Below are 27,921 nucleotides of genomic sequence, written 5' to 3'. Positions count from 1 at the left end.
CGGCCTTGGTGTTATTAGCACCACACTCTCCCAAGTGAGCCACAGGCTGGCCCTGAGACTATTTATTGAGAAGACTATTCTTTCCACATTGGATGGTCCTGGTGCACTTAAAAATTAGTTGACTACAGATATAGGGGTTTATAACCGAACTCTTAAATTCTATTCCATGGTTCCATTCTTGTGCCAGTACCACACTCACTTGGTTATCACTGCTTTGTAGTATGTTTTGAAATTGAGAAGTTAAGTCCTCCTACTTTATTCTTCTTTTTCAGAATTGTTTTGGTTATTCTGAGCCCTCTGCAATTCCACATGAATTTTAGAATCAGCTTGTCAATTTCTACAAATATGTCACCTGGAATTCTGGTAGAAACTGCATTAAATTTGGAGATCATTTGGGGAGTGTTGCCATCTTGACAATGTTAAGTCTTCTGATCCATGAACATGAATGTTTTTCTATTTATTTAGATCTTATCTTTTCACAATGCTTTGTAATATTCATAGCCTAAGTTTTGCATTTCTTGTTCAATTTATTCCTGTTTTTTTAATTCTGTGGCAAATGGAATTATTTTGATGTCATTTTCAGATTGTTCATTGCAAATGTATAGAAATACAATGAATTTTTGTATACTGACTTTATATCCTGCAACCTTGCTGAATTCATTTATTAATTCTAATAGCTTTTTTAAGTGGATTCCTTAGGATTTTCTATATTCAAGATGCTATTTGTGAATATAGTTTCATTTCTTCTTTTCCAATTAGATGCCTTTTATTTCTTTTTCTTGCCTAACTGCCCTAGCTAGAAGCTTCAGTACAATGTTAACGAGAAGTGGAAAGAGTGGATATCCTTGTCTTGTTTCTGATCTCAGGTGAAAAGCATCCAGTGTTTCACCATTAAGTATGATATTAAGTCTCAGGTTTTTATAGATGCACTTTATTGAGGAAGTTCCTTCTATTCCAGCCAATGACATTTTAACATTCCCAAATTGAACTCACCTTTGCACTACCCTCTTGCCAAACCCAAACTGCTCCTTTTATTGTTATCTCTTAGTGCCACTATTCTCCTGTCTTAGCTTGGATTCCCTAGAAAGAGCCCAAGAAAGGAATTCTGTCCAAGTGGTTTATTGAGGGAGTACTCTCAAGTAAAACCTACAATGGAGTATAGGATGAAAGATAGGAAAGGGGGGGGAAGTTTTAAGTTCAGGTGGATACGTTTAGCCTCCAGAAACTGTGGAACATAAATGGCACATTTGTCCCACCTTGAGAAAGGGGGGAGGAATTTTGCACCCTAGCATCATTTGCTGATAATTCAATTACTGATTGCATAACGTCACTGATAATTCAATCCGTATTAGAATCCCAGCTGACTGCTTTGTAGAAATTGACACCACATCATTGGCTGTGGGGCTGTCCCTGAGAGAGCATACCTCCCAGGAATGTCCTGAAGTGGCTTCTGTTGGCACAGGGTAATTCTCAAGAGAAAGATGAAGCTATGAACTATTAGCAGCCTATGCTCATTTCCTGGTCCATATAGGAAAGAACTACAGATACAGAAATTTTATCTGTTCAGCTAGGATCTATGGAGACTAAGAAGAGCCACAGAACAGTGCTACTCAAAGGTGGTTTGCAGACTTGTGCTAGTCTGTGACATGATGAATTAGAAATTAAAAGTGTTTAGAAACTTTTCAGCATTTTGACTTTGTTATGATATCCAAGTACATGATCAGTGGACTTAGCCTGTTGAACAGGGTCTGGCCAGTTTGGGTGCTGTCAAACTTGCATGGTCAGTAGCATAGAGTGTTAACTGCATCTGTCAATGGGCAATAGGAACACATATTGATATATAAAGGATAAGATGTTTAAAAAACAAAAAACCTTGTCCTTTACCACACATAGTTTAAGAAGGACTTCCCTAGAGTTCTAAGCTCTATCCCTCCACAATTCCTAGAATAATTCAAATAGTGTTTTTAGAACAGAGTAACCAGAGGTCGATTTGTTCATGTTCAATCAAAATAAAATTGAAAATGAGTGCCTTAGAAACAAAGCTAAAGTGGACTAGGGCATCTATTTGGATTCCTGGAATAAACCCTGGCCAGGCCAGCAGAAGTAAGAATCTGTAAAAGAAAACCGGCAGGACAGTAGGCACAAGGTTCAAGGGGTAAGACCCTTTTGTTCTTCCCTCTTCCTCTCTATCCTTGTCCAGTTTTTGGCTGGAGTTTAAGGAGGAATTTTGGCATTTGAGCCTCATGAGCATCATCACAAGTGTGCCTGTACTTTTCCAATCTCTCGCAGAATAGAGGAGTCTCATATTCAGACCTAGGATTTGCTATGCTCTAATAAGGTACGATAGCTGAACCTTTCCAAAATAGCCAGAGGCCTCAAGAACATTTCCTTCTTTGCCAATGCCACAGAACATGTGGGATCCTCAAGGGGTGAAAAATCTTAACCCAGGGGAAAGTGACATATCAGGAGCTCAGAGGGATTCAGATGATGAATGTGAATTTGCTCTGGCAGGAGTTATTTTCTGAGTCAAAAAGGACAGCAACCATTTGGGCTGACCAGATTATCTTCCAACATATGGCAGCCAAGGTCCATAATGCCACTGGGCAGGTAAGGTCGGCTCAGAGAAATAATTTAGAAAACATGTTAACAATATATTACTAACATTAATGATAATAATAATGTAAAATATCAAAATATAATACCAATTGAAGGGCTTCCAGACTGAAAAACTCAGGAGGAAATGAGGGAAGATGGCCATCAAGTCTCCTTTGCCAACTGAGGCACAGACTAGCTTGGAGAGGGTGGGGGTGGAGCCCAGCATTACGATATTATGTAGAGCTAGTCTCCTAAAATTCCTCACTCTGTAGTTTACAGAAGTTGAGGATGGTCAGAAAAGGACCTGGATGAAAAACAGGCCACACTCCTCCTCAGAATATTTATTAGACACTGCCCCATGGGGCCTGCAGGAATAGGGACCCAAGCTGTACCCCTCTCCTTTTCCCAAGCTACCTCCCTGAACCAAGGGACAAGATTCTAAGGGAATTAGATTTCTCAAATAAGCCAAAACAGTATTCATTTCCCAGACCTGATACTACAATTATGTGTTTGCCAGGCAGAGAGAGCCAGTGAAAGTGGTAGATGGACTAGATGAGGGGAAACAGGATGGACCCCTCTTTTCACAGCTTGGGCTCAGAAGGGTTGGAACAAACAGGTATTTAAAAAGAGAGATGATACAAGAACAAGCAGGGGGCAAAGGAAGTTCAGGCGCTGGGTTCATCCAGATCACACAGCATTGTAGAAAGAACCAGGATAGCAACTTGAGTTTTCAGGCTAGAACGGGTAGTTGAGGGCTCAGCACCTGGAGAGAGGAGAATCCCAGGGCTTCTCTTCCAATCCTACTGTGATGAGATGCAGAAGTCCTTTTCCTTTAGAGAATTCAGAATAGCCTGTCTGAAGGTGAGAGGACATGGAGACAGACCTACAACCCCAGCCCAGGCTAAGTTTCTCCCCATTCCCAAAGGCCCTGCCTGAGAAAACTATAGAAATTCAGAGCCCCAAGACTCTGCCCCTGCTCCCCAGACCCAAGAGAGGGAGTAGGGACAAGGCACAAAGAGCTTGGGTGTAAAGGTAAACATCAGTGTGGCCATATATAACATTATTTTGGGAGAAGGGAGAAGATGCATGCCCCAAAAGGGATGCCTTCCTTCACCTGGCAGGTAGCTGGGCCTTTGCTAGCAGAAACCACAATGTAATAGAGCTCACAGAAACGGCCTGCAGAACAAACCCTTTTCCTACAAAGATAGAGGAAAAGCCTCAACTGCTATGGCACAGTCTTCAATGGGATGACAGAGGGCAGTGGGCAGACTGCTCCCGCAGTTGACACTCCTGCCTCAGTTCCCAGTGGCTCTGCTGACTCCAGATGTTCCCCATGGCTGGGACTCAGGGAAGAAGACATGTTGTGTTTCACATGATCAGACACTGTTCGCCATTGGCACCTGGTGGGCCTGACAGATTGAGGGCATCCAGGTCAAAGTTGAGGCCAGGAGGCTGGAGAGAGATGAAGGGACTCAGATAACTGCTTGTTTTTCAGATCAGAGCTTCTGCTGGTCCATCCCCAGTGGCCACAATTATCACCTTAGGTGGAATTACTAAAGGTTAAGAATTCTGGAAACCGGGGGCTCAGATTAAAATCTAGGAGGAGAAGACATACCATTTCCCCAGCCAGCTCTTTTGGAGGATGGCCCAAATCCTGTAGCTAGAAAATAAGGAAAGAGTAACATAAGATAGAGAAAATCCCAGAAAACAGTAGTGGAGCCCAGAAGAGGAACCTGATTTTACTTCTCTGGTTCTTTCTTTCTTTTTTTTAAAAAGATGACCGGTAAGGGGATCTTAACCCTTGACTTGGTGTTGTCAGCACCACGCTCACCCAGTGAGCGAACCGGCCATCCCTATGTGGGATCCGAACCCGGGGCCTTGGTGTTATCAGCACCGCACTCTACTGAGTGAGCCACGGGCCGGCCCATTCTCTGGTTCTTTCTGAGGATCATAATATGTGACCTCTCTTGTGCTTCCTTCTCCACCCAGGTTTGGCAGTGTAGCATCCTTCCCAGACACCTCCTTCACTGAACACCCAAGTGGACAGCACCAGTGAGTAGACAGCAAGAGGAGGCCTTACCTGCTGCATAAAATCCAGCACCATCTCAAAACGAGCTTTTTGAGTGGCCTCACTATCTGTGGGGGTCTCTGCCTCAAACTGCTCACATATTTTGCCCATGACACTGTGCTGCTCCTGATATTTTTCAAACTGTTCTGGAGGTAGAGATTCCCGGTGACTCTGCAACCATTCTGGATACTAAGAAAAGAATGGGTGGGGAAGAATTAAATAAATAATGAATAAGGACAGATAATGAGAACAATACTTAAAATGTTAAGGGGAGAGGGATATAGGAGAAGGAAAAGCTAAATAAGCAAGTTCATGAGAAGCAGCACTAACTCCAACCATATCACCTAGCTATACCAGCAACAAAGATCAGCAAACATTTCTTATGAAGGGCCAGATAGTAAAAATTTTATATGGGTCTGTTGTATATTCTTCCATGGTTTTTTTGGGTTTTTTTTTAATGATTTTTATTGCAAATTCAAGTTTTGTTTGTTTGGTGATTGGCTGGGGTAAGGGGATCTGAACTAATCACCTTGGTGTTATAAGGGCTTGTTTTTTGTTGTTGTTGTTGTTTTTTAAACAACCCTTAAAAACGTAAAAACCATTCTTACCTTGAGAATTGGATTTGGCCCACCTAGACCAGTCTGCTGATTTCTGGACTACACTATTTGATTTCACACTTAACCACATGCTATCCTGTGTCACTAAAACACTTCTATTCCTGTATTTTACCTCTCTGGTAAAACTATAAGTTCTTTGACAGCAAGAACCATCACTTAAACTACTCTTAAATTGTTCATGACATAAAGCCAATAAATCCTCAGTGAATCCTTGCTGGAGAAATAAATGAAGTCAAAAATATAGGAAGGGGTTGATCAGACAACAACTCCAGAGTCTTGAACCAGTTCATAGAAAACTAGAGCTAAAGGATTTCCCCTTCTACTCCAGATATTCTCAGTGTGGTAGCTTTATTCTCTCAGAGACACAACTCTCCCCGCCCCCTCCCCAACTCTCCCCACCCTAAATAAACTAAGGAGAAAGAAACAGAGGGACTTGTGCACTTGAGTCACTCTCTCTCTGTAGGCTCAGTGCAGCCAAAGTAGCCCATATGAGCTGATATGGAGAGTGAGGAGAAAAAGCAGAAATGGAAGTTCAGAAACCTTTTCTGTGATCTCCTTCAGTGATGGGTATAGCACATCCTTGGACAGCAGGTTTTGCATTATACTCTGCATGATGGGGAGGATGTTCCCTTCCCCATCCCCTTCATCCATGCCCAGACCTTCCATGGCCTTGGTCAGCTCTTCTTCCGACATGCCCGAGTTCTAGACAGGACAAGAGAGAGGTGAGCAAGTATACCGTCTGCCTGCTTACCATTCTTTCAAGTGGGAAAGGAGAACTATCTAAACTTGCTTGTAAAAAACAGTGACACTGGGCCAGCCTGGTGGCGCACTGCTACAGTGCGCCGCTTGGGAGCGTGGCGGTGCTCCTGCCGAGGGTTCGGATCCCATATACAGACCGGCCGCTCACTGGCTGAGCGAGGTGCGGGCGCAACACCGAGGATTGCAATCCCGTTGCCGGTCCCGGTCCGGTACGGGCGCGACACTGAGGGTTGCGATCCGTTGCCGGTCACGAAAAAAGACAAAAAAAAAAAAAAAAAAACAGTGACACAAAGACAGACTTGGGATGATACTCAAGAGTTTTGTAAGGGGATCTTAACCCTTGACTTGGTGTTATCAGCACCACACTCTACCGAGTGAGCCACGGGCCGGCCCAAGAGTTTTGTCTTTTGAGACTCTCCTGATGAAGTATCTGGGAGTGGGCCCCTTGTGGTCCCCTACCCCTTCCCCTCACCTGAAGATCAGTTGCATTTTTGGCTAGCCCACTCAGTGTCTCCTTTAGGCAAGAAGTGAATTCTTGTTGAGAGGTTGCGTCGCTGCCTAGGAGAGATCAAAAGAGCCATGGTCATTTGGGATTTTAACTGTTTGCATGCCTAGACTGACCTGGTTACCAGCTTGGATATGAAGCATTTACTAGTGAATCAATATCACTCCAAATCTTTGAATACTCCATGGTTATCTTCATAGTTATTTCGTAAATCTACATGGACTATGTGTCAGTGTGTATTCTCTACAATGAAACCCACAATAACATTGTCTGTACCTTTACAATGGTCATTTTTGAATAATCTTTCTATTATTTTTCAACCCATCTCACCCCTTTCATTAAGCAGGGTTCCTCTCCTCCCACTGCTTCACCCCACCCCATGGCTGTGACATCACGATTGCTGTAGGCTTTACTGAGAATTCTCGTGTTCTCAACCAACAAGACTTAAGAGGTCTGTTCAGATTATTTCCATTTGTCTGGGGTCCCTTCCTCACCCACTCTCCCCGCAGCCTCTGAGAGCTTTTGGAACTGCTCCACCAGGTGGGGCTCTTCCTCAGCCAACTCCTTCATTGCCTTCTCGAACTCTGCAGTGGCTTGGGAAGCCAGCTCACTGTCGAATAATTCCTGGAAAAACTTCTCTTGGGAGGCGAAGAGGGCATCCTGAAGGGGAAGGTGGCCAAAATGCATCTCTTAGCACTGCACTGCACCTGGCCTGGCAGAAGCCACAGGCAGTGGCTCTGGGAAATACAGCACCTCCCTCCTACCCACCTCCACTGGACATTCTAACTACCTTCCTAATGAGTACAGCAAAAAGGCATCTGGCAAATGAGGGAAGGGTATGGGATGCCATACCAGTCCAACCACTTGAACCTGTTCTTTTCTCAAAGAACTTCCTTGAGATCCCTCTGCTCAACCTCAAGTCCCTGTCTGACAAGGACTGAGGCCTGCAAAAGTACTCAGCAATGTGAGGTCAAGGCACTCTCCAGAATCACCCCACCTCCCACCCATAGGGGCCTGCCCCACCTCTGCTCCGAGATGCACACCCATCACCTCCCCCTCCCTTAAGGAGGTGGAATTTATACTTTGGCAGTGTCGCCTGGAGACTTCTTCTGGGGCCCTGAAGCATCAGGGGTCGTGGTGGTAGGTGGGAGCACTGGAGGTTTGGCTTTATCAAAATCATCAAGAGCACCTTCAGAGACAAGAGACATGGTGTATGTGTTGGGGATGGATGAGAAGCAAGGCTGGGTGGTTTCTGGGCAAACATTAGGAAAATGATATTTCAATCACCTACTTTCCTCAGTTTTTCTTTTTTTTTTTTTTAGTATCCCCCTCCCAGCCCACACATCAATAAGCCTCCCACTCCCTTCTGGATTACCTAATTTATTGTGATCAAAGGGGAAGAAATTCCTTAAGGTGGAACAAGTGTTCATCTAAAAGCTGGGAGAAGGGCCGAGCCCGTGGCGCACTCGGGAGAGTGCGGCGCTGAGAGCGCAGCAGCACTCCCGCCGCGGGTTCGGATCCTATATAGGGATGACTGGTGCGCTCACAGCGCTCACTGGCTGAGCGCGGTGCGGCCGGTCTCAAAAAGGACAAAAAATAAAATAAAATAAAATAAAAAATAAAAAAAAATAAAAGCTGGGAGAAGGTTAATGAAGTTCCGCAGAGGCATGTACACCTATAAAGTACCTCCCCTTCCACACTCTAATGACTCCCGAGAAATCACATACAAATACCCAACAGGAGCAGAGAATACAGATGTCCTTATCCTCCCAAACTCATTCAAGAGCCCTAAAGGGAATAATCTTAGGCAACAAAGCACAAGATGTCCCACCCACAGGTCCTGGTACTAGTACAAACTGATAGATTTCATACTGCACTCCATGGGAAGGCATTAAACTCTTTTCTTATCCTCCAATTTAGCTCTCTCCACAAACTCCTAGAGCTCCGTCTGGCCTCATCTCTGCAGATAACCATGTACCAATTCACAGTCACTCAGCAATTCTTACTGTTTCTGTTCATTTTTCTGTCTGCCCACATCTCTGTGACTGAACAAGAGATAAGAATTCCCCTCTGTCCTAAAAAGCCTCTGTCGTCACCACCACTCTGCTTGCCTGGCCTAGGGAGAGGGCACTGGCCCCACTCTGGGCAAGAAATGAACAGAGGAATGGAGAACAAGGATAAGAAAGAAACGAACACCACCAACTGTCTTACTCTGAGATGCCCTCATATTCAGTTTCTCAAAATAATGAAAAAGTAATCTGCTTGAGCTACTGACATGATGAAAGAACCGTAAGGGGCCTGGTGAGATAAAGGGGAAAGGGTGGAAAGGAGAAAAGAAATTATCCTCTGTGTTAAGGCGGATAGGACAAGGCACAGATGGTCGCGCTACGGGCCTGTTAAGAGTTGAAGTAAGCAATCTGTGAGTGTCCGGTTCGCTGCCCACCGAGGACAAAATGCTGTTGCTGGCGGGAGGGAAGTCAGACTTCAAAAACCATCGAATCTAAAGCAAGGGAAATTCGAAGGGGGATCGTGAAACACAGTCCTACGGGTTACCGTGTCACCATCCGGCAGGGAAATCCACGGTCTGGGCCGCTCAGGGGCCCAAGGTGAGCTCCCCTGCCCCCGCCGCAGAGGGACAGGGTGACCCAGAGGTTTTCTTCAGGATGGCACAGTCAGACTCTCGGTCCCCTCCCAACCTTTGGAGAGCCTCTCCCGCTCCGCCTCAAATCTCCTAGGTTCACTTAACCCCCTGAATGAGACCTCACTCCCGTCCCCTTAGGGCTCTTCCCATCACGGGAGCTTACTTTCCAGAAGCTCCTCCAATTCCCGGTCCGCGTCGGCCCCAACACCACAGCCTTCCTCAGCGGCGGCCATCTTGCTACCTCCGACTTGCCATAGGAGGCGGGACTCCTGGGCATCGTCGCTTGTCCCACCTCCTGCTCCACCCCCTTCCGCCTAGTGCAACCAATGGTATTGTCGGCCAGTGCGGAGCCGCCATTTTTAAAGGGACAGGAAGCTTTGGTTTTTTTGTTTTTGTTTTCCCTTTTGCTTGGAACGCTTGAGCTAAGGAGAAGGGAAACTTACTGTTATTTTCTGCCTGTTTTTTGTATGTTTGTTTTTCTTTTTTTACTGGCCTGGCCTTTCTTTCAGTTTCCCACATTACCTAGAGAAGCGCTTTATTATTTCTTCCTGAGCTGTGGGTAGGCCAAATTCGGATAAACTGCTTTCAAACCAGAATCTATATGTATATAAACGAGAAGAAAATTATGGTGCCTAAAATACTATTTTCCTTCACTTCCTTCGGTATTTCATTCTAATGTCATCTTCTTTGAAACCCTTTCTTTGGCTTCACTAAATAAAATTGCAGTCACACACACACCTCATCCCCCTTCCTTATTTTTCTCCGTAACACTGAACACTATCTGATATACTGTATACTTATATTGTTTATTGTCTGCCTCCTTCTCTACCCTTTCTTCTTCCCCGTAGAATTTCAGCACCATGAAGGCAAGGATTTTCACCTGCTTTCTTTACTGCTATGTCCCCGGCTCTTAGGCTAGAGCTTTAAACTTAGTAAATATTCCCTGGCCGCTCTTCACTCTCCCAGATCCTAATCACACATTTCTTTGCCGAATCCTTTCCTGTTCTCCATTAGAACTGTCAGACTAAAGGACACAGGGCCAGGAACTTAAAACTCAAATGTTACACAGAAAACGAGACTCTGTGACCTTGAACTGAGTAAGAGGGCAATTTGAATGTAGCAGTTATAGAACTGCCTTCCGTCACCTACCTGCTTTGCTCCACACAAGTGAAGATGGGGGAGTCTCAAAGACAAGGCTAGACATCCCTTCACTCCTTTGGAATTGTTCTATTCAGATCTGTCAGAATGTAGCAACTGCTTCAGATACAAATCTACTTTAGCAGAGATTGTATTTTTATTCTAGAGGGCATCTACCCTTGTGTAAGTTCCTGTGCAGGGCACAGTGGGGGACAGAAAGATAAATCAGAACCAGCCCCTGCTGTAAGATAGCTGGCTGAAGATGGACTGGAGGCAGAATTAGATATAAACACAGTAAGTATGACATAAGGTATGAGTGTTAAAAGAGATGACGATAAAGTGTTATAAAAGGCTAAAAGAGAGAAATCACATCTAAATGAAAAAGATCATGTGTTAAGTTACTTCATCACTTTTGTCTTTAGCTTCTTAAACACACATTTGAGTACTGCATCAAACACCAGATCAGGTACTTACTCTTTCCTTCACTTATAGGGCACAAACTTATAAAAATCATATCTGTGCAAAACCTAGTTTTTTCGAAGCATGTTTTGTGAGAAAACATTCTGAACTGGGTGTCATAAAACCTAAGTTCCAGTCCCAACTCTGTCATTAAGTCAGTTTCTAAGGTCCTTTTAAATTCTAAACGTCTATAAGCTACTCCTTCCCTGATTAACGATTAACTTCTTTCTCCCTAACACCTGTAACAACTTATTCCAGGCTAACTTCCTTATTTAACTCCAAACCGTTTACATGTGGTATCTCAAATATGGCTACAGTTATTTCAAGCACATGTTAAAACTATGAAAGTTGTCCACTCCAGATTTTTTTTTTTAATAATGCCATTTCAATGTAATATCTACAGGTATTTCTACTGGCTTTACATTAATGTGGTAATACAAGCATATTAATGAGTAAAATACTGGATGGTGTAAAGCTACACGACTATGCCAGTTGTTGAGTAAGGCAAATCATAACTAAAGCCAAAATGTTTCATTATTTTTGTTATACTGAGTTTCCATTTGTACTGTCAGGGCTAGGGCTCAGACCTTTCAAACCCATTGTACAGAATGGGTCACCAGGCCCCTCAACACGCAGGTTCACTCTAGGTAATTTGGAAAGATCCTGGGAGCCGTTGGCAGACGACACGAGCTCAGTCCTCAGCAACAGCAGCAGCAGCTTTCAGGTCCAGAGCTTACAGGTCTGGCGGTGGCAGTGGCCTCTTGGAGGGTGCCGGGGGGCCTGGAAGCAACAGCCTCCAGCAGCAGTAGCGGCCTCATGATTCTTTGCATTATTCCTTCAACTTGTTTCTGCTTTTCTATTTTTACTATTGATATTCCTAACATCTCATCTTAGTACTTACTCACCTCCTGGCTGCCCCTTCTGCCTACTGTATAGGTAACTACTGTTGCAAGAAAGTATTTTATAGCATTTTCTTCATATCACTTTCTTGCTTAAGGATTTAAAGGCTTTCCACGATTTATTGACCAATTTCAAATTCTTGCCCACTATTCACAATTATTTCACATATATCCATCTTGTTTCCCCAATTACATAAGCTTCAAGAGACAGGTGTTGTGGACTTTTTTCATATCCCTGAGTTCAGAATGTTTGTGTGGAAAATTAATTTTGTAATTTAATTTATAAACTTATGATTTTTTTTTGGTCAAAATTTATCATAACTTGCCTATGTTTACAGAAAGAATGTTTATAACTTGAGAAGTGTTATCAAAATAGTATGAAAATTTTTGAGAAGCAGACTTTTAATTTGGGAATGCTAAGAAAGCAACTCTTAAAATAAAGCTAAAAAATATAAAGATCTGTGCTCCTTGAAGCAGAAATTCCACTTACAGTTTATCCCCAGACATACTTCCTCCACTCATACAATGCATGTTCAAGTTATTCGTTGCAGCAATGTTCATAATTGCAGATTGGAAATAACCCAAATATCTATCAAGAGGCAACTTCATAAATTAATCACAACAATGTACACTATACAGAGTTTTTTTTTTTTTCACTTGATCTTAGCCAAAAGGCTGAGAAGCGATGTGCTTTTTTTTTTTTTTTTTTTTTTTTCAAGGGGGGGTTTTTTTTTTTTTTTTTTTTTTTTTGCAAGAGTGGGTATTTATTACTTTTGTAATTAAAAATAATTATTGAAAGAAAGATACCTGCATTGGTGGAGTAGCTGAATGGGGTAAGAGTATCCAGGAAATAAAATGGCAAGCCAAGTTCTTGTAGAAATTTACTTTATTTAGTGTGAGAAACAAAATTTGAGAACAATGGTTGTAAAGGACAAATCATTTTGGAAAACCAAATGGTTTCTTCTCAGACCTTAAGTTTCTGGATACATAAAGTGTACTTGCTTAGGAGTTTAAATGCCCAAGGAAAATGGGGGATGGCTAAGAGTTTGGTGTGGCTGAGTCAAAAATGGTATCTTTTTTATTACATCCCAGTCCTTTCTAGCGGGAAGGAAACAGAGTGGTAGGGAGAGGAGGGATAAATATTGAAGGAATGTACTAATAAATGTCCATCACAGAGTTTTCATTTGTTCCTTAAAAGATCTAAGCTGGAAAGGCAAGTGCAACTGTGACCACAATTATAGTCACCTTGAGAAGATGAGAGTCCTCATGAGCAAAAAAGTCAACTTTAGACATTTTGATTTGCCACAGAAGAGGAAAAAAAATGCTAGGTTTTACAGCAGGGAGAGCCAAATATCAGTAATCTGAAGAGTAGTTGCCTGGGGTAGTGTTGTGTTAGAAGAAGGATAAAGAGACTAATTCTCTTGGGGGAAAATATGGTGACTAACCCATGCACACAAAGGGGGTCTTAGCGAAACTGCAGAGGACTGATCCTTAGACCAATTACATCTTTGCCAATCTCTGTCACCTGTGGAAGAGGACACAGAGGAACGAGTTAGAAATTTGTGAAACTGAGAGCCTTATAAAGCTTATTCCCTGTACTCCTCAATGAGCACAGTAGACAGGTGTTTGTTACTAACTGGTAAAGAGCAGTGGGGAGAAACTCTAGCTTTCCCCATTATCACTGCTTCAAGGACTGGGGGCAAATACAAGAGGAAAAAAAAGGACCACCACACTTCTTTCTCTTTCCCCTCCCTCCATATCCTAGAAACATTTCTTGAGGACAGTACTTACTGTAGTGACCCTACAGATTTGACCCTTGAACTCAGGGGAATAGCAGGCCCCACTGAGTGGACACTTCTCCACTGGCTTTCCACGGTAGATGGGTCGATAAGATGCAGCACAGATGTCAAAGGGGTTGTGCATGTCATAATTGAGCTGGTAGGCATCTGTGGGGTTCTTCTCACAGGCAGACAAGATTTTTCGGGTCTAGGGGAGTGAAGGAGTATTTTATTTAAGAGGACAGAAAGCTGCACACAACAGCTCAAATGATCTCATTACCATGGTTTGGTAGTTTCTTTGATGCAAGAAGCAACCATACTATGTGAATACAGATCACATATTCTGTATAGGATGTATGTAAAGAGTTAACAATCACCATTCCTGTTGTATCAAGATTTCCTTTTCTCAAAACCAAAGTGGCTCCATGGATATAAGACTCACACCCCTCCACCAAATCCAGGAATTATCAGGGCTAGGCCCCAGGAAGCGTTAAAATAGGCTTCCATTGCCCAAGAATAATGCTTTTGGAGGCACTTGTAATGGGCTGTGTATGTGAAGGTTAGTGGTGGTTGTGAGGGGATATATGAAGCTTTGGGACAGATTTGGGGTTGTTTTCTGGTGCTATTCTAGGTTGGAGCTATTCTAGGTTGCAGGCTACTCTCACACAGGTGCTATGTCTGAATAAACTATTAATTCAGTTTCAGGAACAAAAGGAAGCACCCAGGTCAATAAGTATACAGAGGGTGGCATTCTGTTGGATCTTTTTGTTGAATGTTGTTATATATTGATTTGTTTGAGGCAAGAACCTTGGTCTTCTGTTCTCTCCATGTAATAGCAGATGTGGTTCCCCTGTGGTCACTGAAGGAGTTCCCATCTACCTGTTGAGCCACCTCAGGCTTGGGCCCAAGTTCCAGCAGGCGCCGAGCAAAGGTGGCAGCTGTCTTGAAGTTCTTGAGCTTGAAGAAGAGGTTGAGGGCTGTACGCAGCACCAAGATCATGTGCACAGGCTGTAGGTTTGAGTGGGTGAAATAAGCTGCCATCTGGTGGACAGAAAGAGGAACAGATGCCAGGCTAATGCTGCAGCTAGTACAGGTCATTTATAAGCTGCTACACGTGTATAAAAAAACAAAACAAAAAACAACAGGACTGCCTATAAAGCAGAGAGGTCTTCTACCTCCTAGGTATGGAGGACTGAGGAGGTGAGGAAGAAGGGTGGAAAAATGTAGGTTCTCCTCATACAAATGAGCCCAAATCTCTCTTCCTCCCCAAAGTCAGATCTGGGTTTGGAATTAAAGAATTCAGACCTAATGGAAGGGAGAAAGGGAAAACACCTTTGTAGTGCTCAGAGTCCCACACATCTTACCTCACAGATGCGCTTCTGCTGTTCTAGAGTCTCTTTGGGCAGTTTCTTCCTTTCTATCTCCATGGACAAACCCACAATGTACTCACGGCAAATGGTGATGAGCTGCTGGGCCTGGAGAAGGGGGAGAGGAAGATCATGGTACAGAGACAAGAATGTGGGGGTGCCCAGGACTGGGACAGTGGGTAGATCCCTCCTACCTCTGCAATCTCCTGTTTATTGTCCACAACAAGAAGTGGCACGCTGAGTAGGATGGAACGGAATTTTTCCACAGCTTCCTCAAACTTGCCGACTGTGGTGAGTTGGTAGCACAGCTGCAACCGTTGGATGAGGTCATTTAGCTTCAGGCCCACAGCTGGTACACCATTCTTCAGCCCTGCATCCTTCCTGAAAAGGGAAAAGAAGGAAGTCAGGATAGTCAGTACCCAACCAGGACTCACTTTTTTTTCTGGCAAACATGATCCCAGACACTACTGTGAAAGCAGCTGAGGAATAGGATGGCAGCATGTGTAAACCAAAACCACATAGAGTAATAAGCCAGAGATCCTTTCCTACTAGAAAACCTTAGCTCTGGGACAATTCTGACTGTGTCACTGAGGCTACCATCTAAAATATCTACTACAACTTGTTACAGATAGAAGCAAGGAGGAAGGGGCCTTACCAGTTGCGATTAGGGTAGCCATACATGGAGGGCAGGCAGGGCAGAGCTTGATAGGTGGTACGGCCTCGGGCATATGTCTGTAGGAACAGTTGCTTGTAGGGGCCAAACTGGATCACCCCTACCTGGTCGTGAAGAAGCTGGAACACAGGAGGAAAGGAACATAAAGATTTTGGCCCTTCTACTTAAAAACTGACTGACCTTGGTCATGTACTTAACTTTTCTGTACCTGTTTCCTCATCAGTGAAATACACTTAATTATAGGACTTACTTCATTTAATACCTATAAAGTATGTAGGATAGTGCCTGGCACACAGTGAACACTCAATAAATGTTAGTGATTGTTGCAGTTGTCATTACTATTCTTACTGTTATTATAACACTTGGCTTAGTGTTCAAACCATACACTTGTTTAGCAAGGGGTGCTGATCTCACTGATGTGAACCAGAGAACAGGCTATACATGGGTGGAAGATGGCTGGAAGAATCCGCTTTAAGAGACCATTAGGCAAAGTGGAAAGCAGGTAAGCCCAAGGATTTCCATGATAAATGCACACCCCTGCCCTTGTGGGTAGGATAATTTCCATTTGGTTAAGATAAGTCAACCATCTTCCTGGGCCCCTGGGCTAGGCACATTCAAGAGGAAGAGCCAAGGTTACTTTAAGAAGACTTACCCGCATGGCTGTTTCAAAAGAGCCTGCCAGGATGTGATCAACTGGAAGCTGAGAATTATTGCACCAGATCTAACAAGAAACAGAAAACCCAAGCCAAGTGAAATTTTCCCTTTCTCTTCCCAAACTATTCTCCTACATACCTATAGTAGGAAAGTATCCAACACTTTTTATACACTAATTAGCCAGCTCAGAAACACTCATCCCCACAAGGCTGTGTTTTCCTGCTTACCTGAGTTGGGCTTGTTCCCTTGGTTGGGGGCACAAAGAACCCATCTTCAGCCCCACTAGCTGCCCCAGGGGATAAATCCTAAGAGAAAATAAAAAACTGAGTCATTTTTTTTTTTTTCCTTTTTTGTCTTTTTTACTGACTGGTAACGGGATTGCAACCCTCGGTGTCGCACCCGTACCGGGGACCGGCAACGGGATCGCAACCCTCGGTGTTGTGCCCGCACCGCGCTCAGCCAGTGAGCGGGAACCGGTCTCCACATGGGATCCGAACCCTTGGCGGGAGCGCTGCCACACTCCCAAGCAGCGCACTCTCCAGTGCGCCACCGGGCCGGCCCAAAACTGAGTCATTTTTAAAGCCATTCAAAAAAATAATAATAAAATAAAACCATTCACGCACTTTGTTCTGACAAATCTAAAACATAACTGTTTATCTTGATCCTGGCCTCTGTCAGTGACGAAGAGTGGAGGTTGTGGAAGAAGACCCCCCAAATAGGAGCTACCTCACCAATAACAAAATGACATACAAAAAGCTCCAATTCAGATTTTTAAAAAAGCTTGCTGCCTTTTCATAAGCAGTTGCTGACACAACCCTGATTACCTCATTTTTATTTCAAATCAGAGATAATCATCAGATTGGAAGGAGGATCTAGACCACCTCCCTTTTTGGAGACCTCAGGATAGGGGTGGGAGGCAATAAGGCCTCTGGATTCCACAGGGTGAAATGGAGAGAAGCTTACAAAGGTAAGAAGAATTCCACATACCAGCTCAGGAGGAAGCTCCAGATCTTCTTCTACATCCCAGCCACCTCCTTCTTCCTGTCCCTTGCCAAGAGCATCATCCCCCAAACCTTCTGTAGCCTCCACAAACCCATCTGTAAGGAAAATCCAGACTGAAAATAGATTTGGGTGGGAGCATAATCTTAGCCAAAACAAAGCAAAATGTTGGGATCCTAGTTGGCTCCATGGTCTGGAAGCCTGCAGAACTTGCTCACAACCCAGTCCCAATCCAAAGTCCACCTCCCCAGAACAGTCCTAAAACAGCACTCCTACCTTCATCCAGCTGCAGCTCTGCATCCTCTCCCCAACCCTCAGTACCAACAGTGTCAATATCAATGTCAGCAGCCAGTGCTCCTCCCTTCCCTACAGAGGAAAGGAATAGAAAGGAGCTGGTTATAGCCCAGCAAGTCTGAGATATGGCCTTCTCTGCAGGTAAGCTACGTCCTTTCAAAAGTAGTTGCCAAAATTCTGCCTATTCATCATTTTTATGTATTTATTTTTGTGGGAATACAAGAGACATGGAAGCAACTGTCTTCTTTAGCATTAAAAACTGGCTCTTAAACCAATTTTTTACTTAGCAACCTTTGGCTACCAACTCTTGGAATTTCTTCCTGAGATCTTTGCTAAATTACCACCACTACAGTTTGTGCAGAGCATGAGAATGTAGGGTATGTGAAGATAGAGGAAAGAGCAGGGCTGGACATGAAATGCCCAATGCTCTATTTAGGCTTTTACTCAGGAGAAATGAACTAGTAGACATATCCAAGAAAACAGGAGGAGGGTAAGACTGGGAGTGGTAGAAGGTGGTAGCACACATATGCATATGTCCACATGACAGAACTAGAGGTAGCTGAACTTGTATGTTATGAATGATAAGATACGGAACAGAGCATATGACTACAAACATAGTAAAACCTAAGAAATACAATAAAATGTTCACAGAGGTTATTAATAGTAGCAGAAACATCCCTGCCCCCAACCTGTTTTCCAAATTTTCTCTAATGATCTCACAATGCTTTTATCCAGTTTTTAAGACTGTACCATCACTCTGATTGGCATTTCAGTGCTCCATGAGGCTTCACACAGGAAAATGGACAGATGAAACTAAGGGCTAATGGTACTCTCTCTAATCTAGTTCTTCACAAGACAAACAAACAACACAAATGCTATGGGAGAAGTAGGCACTAACCCTTGCTGGCAATGGAGCCTTCAAAGAACCCTTTGGACACAGTCAATAAAGGCCAATTGGTATCCAATGGCATGATAGGCGCGGGTGGCTGGAGCAGCTTGGCATTGGGGTCAATGTCTGGAATCTGAAAGGTCAAAGAAGAGAGGTTAAAATCAAACAGCTCTCAAGAATCGTAGGGAAGGTTATGGAGCCTCCTTCTAGTAACCAGGTGGGAGAGTGGCATTTATAGTTTTAAATCGTCCCAAGATCTTGGAGTCAATCCTGTAATCAGAGACATTCATGTAAATAAAGACTCACTGTTTCCTTCTCAGGGTCAAATGTCTCCTTTAGGCTCTCAGCTTCTTCATCTAAGCCATGCGTAGCAGCTGTGAGATAGGCCAGGGACTCTGCAGGGAAAACAGACTGTGGTATAGGTACATTTCCAGGTGAATGTTGCTGTGGTAGGCAGCCTCTGAGATAACTCCCCAGTGATCCCTGCCTGCCGGTATTCAAGTCCTTGCATAATAACCTCCCCTTAAGTATGGGCTGGACTTATTAACTAGCTTCAATGGATAGAATATTAAAGAAGTGATGAGATGTCACTTCTGAGATTAGGTTACCAAGACTGTGACTTCTATCTCTTTTACTCACTTATTGTGAGAAAATCCAGCTGCCTTGTTTCAAACCACCCCATGGAGAAGCCAACATGGCAAGACACTGATGTCTCCCAGACAACAGAAAGCAAGACCTGAAGACTGCCAACAGCCATGTGAGTGAGCGTGGAAATGGACTTGAGATGAGACTTGAGATGTCTGTAGCCCGGGCCAATACCTTGATTGCAACCTCATGAGAGACACTGAGCCAGAGGCACCCAACTAAGCCATGCTCAGAACTCTAAGATGATAAATGTTTGTTGTTTTAAACTATTAAATTTTGGGATAGTTATATAGCAATAGATAACTAATACAGTTGCTTATCTTTAAGATCTATCATTAATGTTAATGAGAACTTTGAAATCATCCTTGACTCCTCTCTACCACATCCCACATCTAGTACTTCAATAAATCATGTTGGTTCTACCTTCAAACTACATTCTGAATCTTACCATTGCTCACTCCTCCACTACTGGCACCAAACCACATCTCTCACCTTTAGTTTTCCCTAATGCATCTCAAATGCCAGCACAATGCTTGGTATATAGTGGGATCTCAAAAAATTTCTCTTGAATGTATACATGAGTAAATAATGACTGAAACCTCCAGACTGAAATTAAACGAATAAAATTCTAATGGCATCCAACCAAAATCGCATTTACTAAGGTGTCTGCTCCAGGCCTTTTAAAGTTTTCTATGCTCCCCATGACTAACTATTTTCCTAAGGGTATTTGGCCAGACTGAATATTCTGACTGCACCTTCATTTGTCTTTGAAGCAAATCTTCTAAGCATGGTAGGAGCATGTCTTGTCTCCTGAAAAAATGCACAATAAAGGGAAATCCCTTACCACAATACAAGAATAACTCAACATGAAGAGAAAATACTTGTAAGGCTCCAAAGGAGCTGGTGAGTCCTGGATACTTACTCTGACCACAGTTCTTTAGGATCCGCACTCGCTCTGACACGTCACCAAGGTATAGGGCATTTTGGTAATGGCCACTCATGTCCTTTCGGATCTCAGCTACACCAAGTCAATAAGAGACACAAAGTTAGGTCTTCTCTCTTAAATCTCCCTCCTCTATTCACCTTCCTTCTTCCCATAAGGACTCCTCTTCCCATCCTTAGTTTCAGGGGCCTCACCAATCTTCATCATCTTGCGAAGTTTCTCTAGGTTGCCAGTGATAAGGTATAGGAAGGAAAGTTTGTCAAAGTTTTTGGTGCGTTGATAGCACATTTCCACAATCTGGTGGTTCCCCTGTAGCAAGGCTACTTCTCCCAGCTTTTCCCAGCAGTTCTTGTCATCCAGTGCTTTGGCTGCTTCCAGAGCAATCTAAAGAATCCCCAGGGTCAATGTTAACAGGTTGGAGGATATTCTGACTCAAAACCAGGGACTCTGTAATCAAAGCATTTGCTTCTAAATAAATTTCCCAAGGAATGCCCTATACTTTCAATGATTCCTAGCTTTCAGTCTAATTCTATTTAAAATCCTATCAACAAATCAGATCCCTTTGGATTCATGGATAAAAGAATCACATCACTTTATCCCTCTTTTCAGAAATTTATTTTTACAACAAAATCACCTGGCAGTTGCTAATTCCATAGAACCAGTTCTTGCTTAGCTACCTTATTTCCTACCTGCCAGGTCTGAAGATCCACAGGGGCTTTAGGAAATACAGAAGAAATAATAAAAGAAAGTTCAAAACTGGAAAAACAATTTTCCTATGCCCATTCCCCCCTTTTGAAAATAATCCTGTATACTCTGGGCCTCAACATTTAATAAGTATTCCTTCATCTAAGTAGCCATTCGGCTAGATTGAGTGGTCAAAGAAATAATGAGATTTTTCAAATTCCACACTACCTTGCTTTCAACAACAAAAGTAGAAATGTGTGGCAGAAGCAGAGACAGGGAAAAGCAGAGATAGGCAAATAGCAACAGAAAGATGGCTCAATTTAGGGCCGGCCCGGTGGCGCACTCGGTAGAGTGCGGAGCTTCGGAGCGCGGTGGTGCTCCCGCCGAGGGTTCGGATCCCATATAGAGACCGGTCCGCTCACTGGTTGAGCGTGGTGCGGGCACAACACTGAGGGTTGCGATCCCGTTACCGGTCACGAAAAAAGACAAAAAGGGGAAAAAAAAAAAAAAAGGCTCAATCTAACTGAAAAAATCCAAAATTTCATTATTCTGGCTTAAGAAGCCAGCCCAGAATAATGCCTTCCCAATGCCACCCTGACCCTCTCACCTTCTCTAAAATGATATTTGGGCTGATGACCATATTCTTCTCACCTCAATGTTTCCACACTCCAGTGCCAGACTAAAGCGAGTTTTCTCATCCTTGACGAAATGCAATGCCACTTCAGGATAGCCCTTCTTTTGGAGATAAGCAATGATAGACTGGCCTACCAGTTTGGCATTCCTTACCATGTGCAGCACCTACACATTTGAGGTGAAATAGGTCAGGAAATAGAGATCATTAATAGGATAAAAGGAATGCTGCCTCTCTTAACACTCCTAGTATGCTTCCTTACTTCATACCTCATCATATTTTCTGTTGATCAGGGCCAGCTTGAATTTGAACTCAGTGGGATCAATGGTGAGTACCCGAGGACGACACTCCCTGTCTAGGCAATATACATTGTTGCCCTTCACCCGTGTGACATAGATGGGTAAATCCAGAGTTCGGATGATCCCGTGGTCCCTAAGAATAGAGGGTAGAGGCCACAACTTTCAGTGAGTGAGGGGGAAAATCCAGCCTGTGAAGAAATGGAACAAGACTGGGACAAAGCCTTTTATCTTCTCATTACCATTCTGTCAAGTGCCATTTGAATGGACTGTGTAGATGGTATTATAAAAAGAGCAGAACTAAATACCAAATCTATGTTATTCTTTTGTATGATGGGGCAGATGGTATGATCTTACTTTATAAGCTATTATTATAGGAGCTGAGTAACAGACATGACTATAGGAATCAGGCCTAAAAGTTAAATCAAGCTCTGATATACAATCAGTAGGCCACTACGGACAGGTAACTCCTTCCTTATAAGCTATAAGTGAAAACAGAAGAGAGGCAGATGTGAAGAGTTCTGACACATAAAGAAATAATGAAAAGCAAAAAATATTTTGAACTCAGTGATATAAAAAGATTACAAATTAACAGTTGTTGGCATAGCTAATGAAATGCTTGATGAATAATTTATAGCCTTAAATGCATCTACTGTATTAGAAGAAATACTGAAAATTAATGGGCTCTACACACATATATTTATGACCACCCATTTCAAAAATTTAACTGTTCTTTTTAGAGCTAAACTAAAGAAAGTACGTACACGGAAATAAAAAAGCCAATAGTAGAAATTAAGAAATAGGGGGAAAAAAGAAAAAAAAAAAGCACAATAGAGAAATTCAATACAGGAAATGACCACCCATTTCAAAAATTTAACTGTTCTTTTTAGAGCTAAACTAAAGAAAGTACGTACAAGGAAATAAAAAAGCCAATAGTAGAAATTAAGAAATAGGGGGAAAAAAGAAAAAAAAAAAGCACAATAGAGAAATTCAATACAGGAAAAAGATGGATAAAATTGATAAGCCTTTAATGAGGATAATTAAGAAAAAAAGAGAAAAAGGCAATAATAGGAATGAAAAAGGATATAACACTATAGATCCTACAGAATGAAGATGTAACATTTAAAACTGATCAAACTCCCCCCAAAATAAAATTTGCCAAAACTGACTCAAAAAGGTCCTATAACTATAGGTCCTAAATAAAATAAAATGAATCAGATAAAAAGTCCTCCCACAAAGAAAGCTTCCAAGCCTATATGACTTCATTGGCAAATTCTAACCATAATTCAAGGAATTATACAAACTTATATAAACTCATTGAGAGAACAGAAAAACACACATTATTTTGCTTATTTTATGAAATTAACACAACCTTGATACCAAAACCTGACAAGGACAGAAAGAAAAAGGGAAATCACAAGTCAATCTCACTTATAAATACAGATGCCAAAATCCAAAACAAAATATTAGCAACCCAAAACTAGCAACATTTGAAAAGGGGAGAACACCATGACTAAGTTAAGTTTGTATCAGGAATACAATGCTGATTTAACACTAGAAAAAAATCAATTGAATTCACTACATTACTCGATGAAAGAACTGTATGACTACCTCAACACATGCAGAAAAGGTGTCTAATAAAATTCAATAGTCATTCAAGATAAAAAGCAAACAGAAATAGCAAGAAAATTCATAAATAGATAATGAATATTAATAGATAACGAATTAATAGATTAATAGATAACGAATTTCCTTAAAATAATCTACAGCAAGCTTACATAATGCCAATGCACTAAAAGTTCATCCTTTAAATTGAGAACAAGACAGGAATGTTTACTATCATCATGTTTATTTAACATTGTACTGGAGATCCTGACCACAGCACTAAGTCAAGAAAAATATATAAATGTATAAGTACTCAAAAGAAGAAACAAAATTGTCATTATCCACAGATTCTATGATTATCTGTAAAGAAAATACAAATAAGTTACTAGAATTAGTAAGAGTCTAGCAAGTTCCCTGAAACAAAAACAATTAAAAAACTTAATTGTATTTCTAAATATCAGCAAAAGATAGAAAATTAAAATTGTAAATGGATACTATCCATTTACAAATAGCATTAAAAAACTAAATCTAATCAAAAAATGCAAGATCTTTGTATAGAAAACTACAAAACATGATTGAAAGGTATTTCAGAAGACTTAGGTAAATGAAGAGCTGCTATACCATGTTCACAGATTAGAAAATTTAACATTGTAAAGATGACAGTTATCCTCAAATCGACATAGAGATTCAATGCAATGCCAACTGAAATCTCAAGTTTTTCTGGTTTGTTTAACTGTGTGAAATTTCACAAGCTGATTCAAAAAATTATGTGAAAAGGCAAAATTTATTTGCAAATAGCCTAATGACTTTTGAAAAATAAACAAAATGGGAAAGATTGGAGGACCTGCTTGACCAGATGTGAAGATGTATCATAAAGCTACAATATTTAAGACAGTGTGGAATTAGAGCAGAGATTGACAAACAGACCACAGAAAATAGATCCTTGCATTTTTGAAAACATGATTCATGTGTGACAAAGATAGCACTGCATAACAATGGGAAAGGGTGGTTTTTTTCAATTGATGCTGGGCAACTGAGTGTCCTTATGGAAAATTTTGGGATTGAGCCTCACACCATACACAAAAATCAACTTCAGTAAATTATAGACCTAGATATAAAAGGCAAAACTATAAGATTTTTACAAAAAAATATAGAAGAACACCCGTATGATTTTGGGAGTCAATAAAGATTTTTTAGATAGGACACAAAATCCAATATCCATAGGGATAAGATTCATAAATTCAGCTACATTAAAATTAAGAACTTCTGTTCATTAAAGAATACCATAAAGAGAATCAAAAGGTCTGCTATAGAACAGGAGAAGATATTAATATTTATAACACATACTTCTGACAAAGGACTGATATCCAAATAAAAAATAGATTAAAGACTTAAACAGAATTCATGAAAGAGGAAATCCTAATGGATGAACAGATGAAAAGGTACTCGATCGCTTTCGGAAACAGAGAAAAGCAAAATAAAATTATAATGAGATACCATTACACATCCATCTGATGGACAAAAATAAAAGTCTTACAAAGCCAAATGTTGATCAGGATGACAAGCAAGGAAACTTTTATACAATGCTGGTGAGCATGCAAATTGGTACAACCACTTTGGAAAGCATTTACATGTTACCTAGTAAATGTGAAGATATGCATACTCTATGGCCTAGCAATTCTACTCTGGGAATATACTCTAGAGAAATGTATGTACATGTGCACCGGAAAACACGTAAAAGAATGTTTAAAAGTGCATTGTTCATAATAGCCAAAAACTAGAATTCACTCAAATATTCCTCAAGAGTAGAACTGACAAACTGTGGTATAACCATATAATCAAATATTATACAGCAATGAAAATAAATTAGAGCTATGACATCGATGAATCTTACAAACAAAATATTGAACAAAATACAAAATAATATATTCAGTATGACTTCATTTATACAACATTCAAAACCAGACAAAACTAAATCATATTAAGACACAAACTGGGTGGTAAAATTACAAAGAAAAGAAATTACAAGGAAGAAATTACCATAAAAATCAGAATAATGTTACTTTTGGGTGAGAAGGGAGGGTGTTGTGATCACTAAGGATCACATGGCAAGGGGCTTCTGGGGTGTCAGAACTGTTCTATTTCTTGACTTGGGTAGCAGTTACACAGATGTTCACTATGTAACTTATTTGCTATTCTGCATATTTATAATCTATGCAGTTCTCTGTATTTGTGTTATATTTCACAATTTTAAGAGTTGAAAAAAGGATGCTCTGATGCCCCTAGTATATATATGCCAGACAAAGCTTTTCCATGAAGAAAGTTCATGGGGACTTCAGTTATGTCTCAAGACAGTACAGTAATTTCAAGAAGCTGCCTTTTCCGACTCTGTATCCCAGAAAATTAACTTACCCAGTGGTGACGGCATATTTGATGTGGTTGCTTGTGGTATAGATAAATACCCCACTCTCATCCCAGGCCCCACTCTTGACACGAATATTCTCATGAATGTTACACAGAGCATCCAGTTTGCGGTTACAGATCACAATGGCTGTAAGAGGCAAAGGGCATGAGTGCTCTGTTGGATAGGGTGAGTGCAGTAGTCTGGCAGGGATGGGCAAGGGTGGTAGTGGTTTCCAAATCAGGGTGGATATAATAAAGACTTACCATGTTTGGCCAGTAGTGCTACATGGGACATGTCTGCTGACCAGATAACATATTTCACCTTGGAAATCTTCACAGATGCCAGAGTCCTGAGATGACAGAGGAACAAACATGAAAGGACCTGATTCCCTTGTCTCAGGCTATAAGATAACATATTTCACCTTGGAAATCTTCACAGATGCCAGAGTCCTGAGATGACAGAGGAACACACATGAAAGGACCTGATTCCCTTGTCTCAGGCTATAACCCATGTCCTTTTCACCCCCAAATTAATGCAAACTTCAATTTCTTAACATAATACCAAATAAATATTCCCTATATAGTAGCTTAGTGACTTAAACATTTTGACTCACATTGTGCCATTCCCTCTTCCTCAACTCCATCCCTCATTCCCATGTATTAAAGACTTGTGTATGTCTGTTTTCACCACTGCACTGTAAGCTCCTTTAAGTACACGAACTGTGTTATTCATCTCTGTGTCCCTCTCATTCTAAGCCCTGAAAGCAATCTTTGTCCAGATACTGTAAAAACAGATAAATAAACAAGCGCTTGCTATAATGCTAGTTGGTATGTGCAGGATGGAGAGTGATCACGGAAGGTTAAAAAGTGGCTAGAAAGCATCTTGGAGTTATAGCACAAGAAGTGACCAAGCCATGAGACAAACTCACTTGGGGGAAAAAAAGGCTCCTACTGAGATGCCCACTCTCCCCCACTACATGCCTGTCTGCTTAGGGGCACCTGACATGTTACCGTTTTTGCTGTACGTCAAAGAGTGTGATGGAGTCTGCGTCTCGAAGCAGGAGATTGCCTGTGCCAGCATAGAAGATCTCATCGCAGTTGGGCACCTGTACCTTTTTGGTAATCTCATTCTTCAGATTCTTGATCAGAAGCTGAAATGAGTATTAAAGGTGGGGTTAAGAGAAGGACTGCATATATAAGATGATGACAGCCAACAATGTCCCTTAGCAATTGTTCCTTAGCTTCAATAAACTAAGTCTTTTTTTTTCCTGTCCAAGTCAATCACCACTCCAGATAGACCACTCCAACCAAGATCCTCTCCAAGCACCATAACACCTCTTTTTTCCCCCAAAGTGAGTTTTTTAATCAGAGGGAGAAAACAGCATTTCTGGGGCTTAAATTTCTGTTAAATATTTTCTTGAGAGAGCTTTGCTTATCGTGTGCTGGACTTATTATTTCAAGTATCAATGGTGGCAGTAAAACAGAAGGAGATCTACTACTCATCCAGACCATCCATTTCAAATTTGATGCTTTTTTTGGCTCCTATAGTCAAGGGTGACTTCAGCTTGGTTCTTAAGCCCAGAAGCACAGTGATCATCAACCTAATCAAATCAATTTTAAAGCCTTTTTCCCTACAAAGATTAGCATAGGGCTAGGCATAGAGGTAGAGTAAATACATGAGGATCACAGCTGCTCAGGGGAGAATAAGGAGAAACAATGCCCTTTATTCTGCAATACACAGGCCACTGCCACCATACTCCACATATTAGTTTCCACTTTTAGTCTTACCGAATGCATCCGATCTAGGACAGCAAACCGATTTCGAGCAACCCAAACGGCTGTCAGGCCTGAGGATCGTTTCCCTTCAGGGGCTGAGAAGAACAAAACCAAAGGGTGGGAGGCATGTGGTGAGCCACTGGCAGGTGACAGAATCAGGTGCCATGAAGCTGCCAGTCTTGCTGGCTACCATCTTGGCTTTGCCAGTTCAGCTGCTTCCTAATTCAGCTGTAACCTGAGGCTATTGTCAAGTGACTTTTCCCCACTAGTCCCCTCCAAACTCCAACCCTCCCCCCTGCCAAGCCTCTTTTCTCTAGGCCAAGTGGCTGCATTTCAGCCAACACCATGTACTGGCAGAAGGGCTGCCCATCTTAGGAGACAGCACACTCCATCAAGCTAACGAGCAGGGCCTCCCTGGCCAAGCTGCAGCACAGCAAGCAGCCTGTCATGTTGTAGGACCTCCTATCTGAACAAGCTGGAGTAGAGACAGAGCCCCCTCCCCAGGACGCAGCTGCTCTGCTGCTTTTAACATGCAAATGCAGACCTCCTAGTAGGGTAGGGTGGGGTAGAGCATTCCCAACTAAATCTTGACAGGCGAGCTCTG

The 27,921-nt window shown here is 42.0% G+C and overlaps 2 protein-coding genes across 3 annotated transcripts in view; both read right to left on the bottom strand.

Moving 5' to 3' along the window:
- Positions 1-1,103: 1,103 nt before the first annotated feature.
- On the bottom strand, positions 1,104-9,424 carry PEX19 (peroxisomal biogenesis factor 19). Its single transcript, XM_008584701.1, has 8 exons — positions 9,349-9,424; positions 7,627-7,733; positions 7,039-7,204; positions 6,512-6,597; positions 5,821-5,982; positions 4,676-4,852; positions 4,211-4,255; positions 1,104-4,047 (listed from the first exon to the last, which is right to left on the bottom strand). Exons 1-8 carry the CDS (start codon positions 9,416-9,418, stop codon positions 3,964-3,966), a joined length of 897 nt encoding a protein of 298 aa, XP_008582923.1. The 5' UTR covers positions 9,419-9,424; the 3' UTR covers positions 1,104-3,963.
- A 3,124-nt stretch (positions 9,425-12,548) lies between these two features.
- The window catches only part of COPA (coatomer protein complex, subunit alpha), a 37,397-nt gene continuing 22,024 nt past the window's right edge, over positions 12,549-27,921 (bottom strand). Inside the window, exons 14-33 of one of the 2 annotated variants that reach the window (XM_008584698.1) lie at positions 27,330-27,412; positions 26,553-26,692; positions 25,806-25,891; positions 25,551-25,716; positions 21,507-21,669; positions 21,258-21,404; positions 20,117-20,306; positions 19,902-19,997; positions 18,641-18,729; positions 18,344-18,467; positions 17,428-17,517; positions 17,140-17,249; positions 16,380-16,457; positions 16,151-16,219; positions 15,481-15,617; positions 15,020-15,206; positions 14,823-14,933; positions 14,338-14,499; positions 13,472-13,666; positions 12,549-13,205 (exon numbers count right to left, since the gene is read on the bottom strand). In XM_008584698.1, coding sequence (XP_008582920.1) covers positions 13,146-13,205; positions 13,472-13,666; positions 14,338-14,499; positions 14,823-14,933; positions 15,020-15,206; positions 15,481-15,617; positions 16,151-16,219; positions 16,380-16,457; positions 17,140-17,249; positions 17,428-17,517; positions 18,344-18,467; positions 18,641-18,729; positions 19,902-19,997; positions 20,117-20,306; positions 21,258-21,404; positions 21,507-21,669; positions 25,551-25,716; positions 25,806-25,891; positions 26,553-26,692; positions 27,330-27,412 — 2,483 coding nt within the window. In that variant the 3' untranslated portion in view covers positions 12,549-13,145. The remainder of the gene's footprint in view (positions 13,206-13,471; positions 13,667-14,337; positions 14,500-14,822; positions 14,934-15,019; positions 15,207-15,480; positions 15,618-16,150; positions 16,220-16,379; positions 16,458-17,139; positions 17,250-17,427; positions 17,518-18,343; positions 18,468-18,640; positions 18,730-19,901; positions 19,998-20,116; positions 20,307-21,257; positions 21,405-21,506; positions 21,670-25,550; positions 25,717-25,805; positions 25,892-26,552; positions 26,693-27,329; positions 27,413-27,921) is intronic. The other variant, XM_008584699.1, reaches the window with a different exon arrangement.

Source organism: Galeopterus variegatus, unplaced genomic scaffold (genome assembly GCF_000696425.1).
Source record: "Galeopterus variegatus unplaced genomic scaffold, G_variegatus-3.0.2 Scaffold3337, whole genome shotgun sequence".
In the NCBI taxonomy this organism is placed as follows: Eukaryota; Metazoa; Chordata; class Mammalia; order Dermoptera; family Cynocephalidae; genus Galeopterus; species Galeopterus variegatus.
The sequence above is the reverse complement of the archived record's forward strand: the minus strand, read 5'-3'. Positions and strand labels throughout refer to the sequence as shown.

What these genes read in the sequence shown, in the direction of transcription:
- PEX19 (XM_008584701.1), bottom strand. Translation starts at nt 9,418, where the DNA reads ATGGCCGCCGCTGAGGAAGGCTGTGGTGTTGGGGCCGACGCGGACCGG. An exon ending in AGAGGCTGCGGGGAGAGTGG is followed by an intron (nt 6,598 to 7,038) that starts GTGAGGAAGGGA and finishes GATCTCTCCTAG; the next exon opens with GCAGCGACGCAACCTCTCAA. An exon ending in TGCTGGATTTTATGCAGCAG is followed by an intron (nt 4,256 to 4,675) that starts GTAAGGCCTCCT and finishes CTTATTTTCTAG; the next exon opens with CTACAGGATTTGGGCCATCC.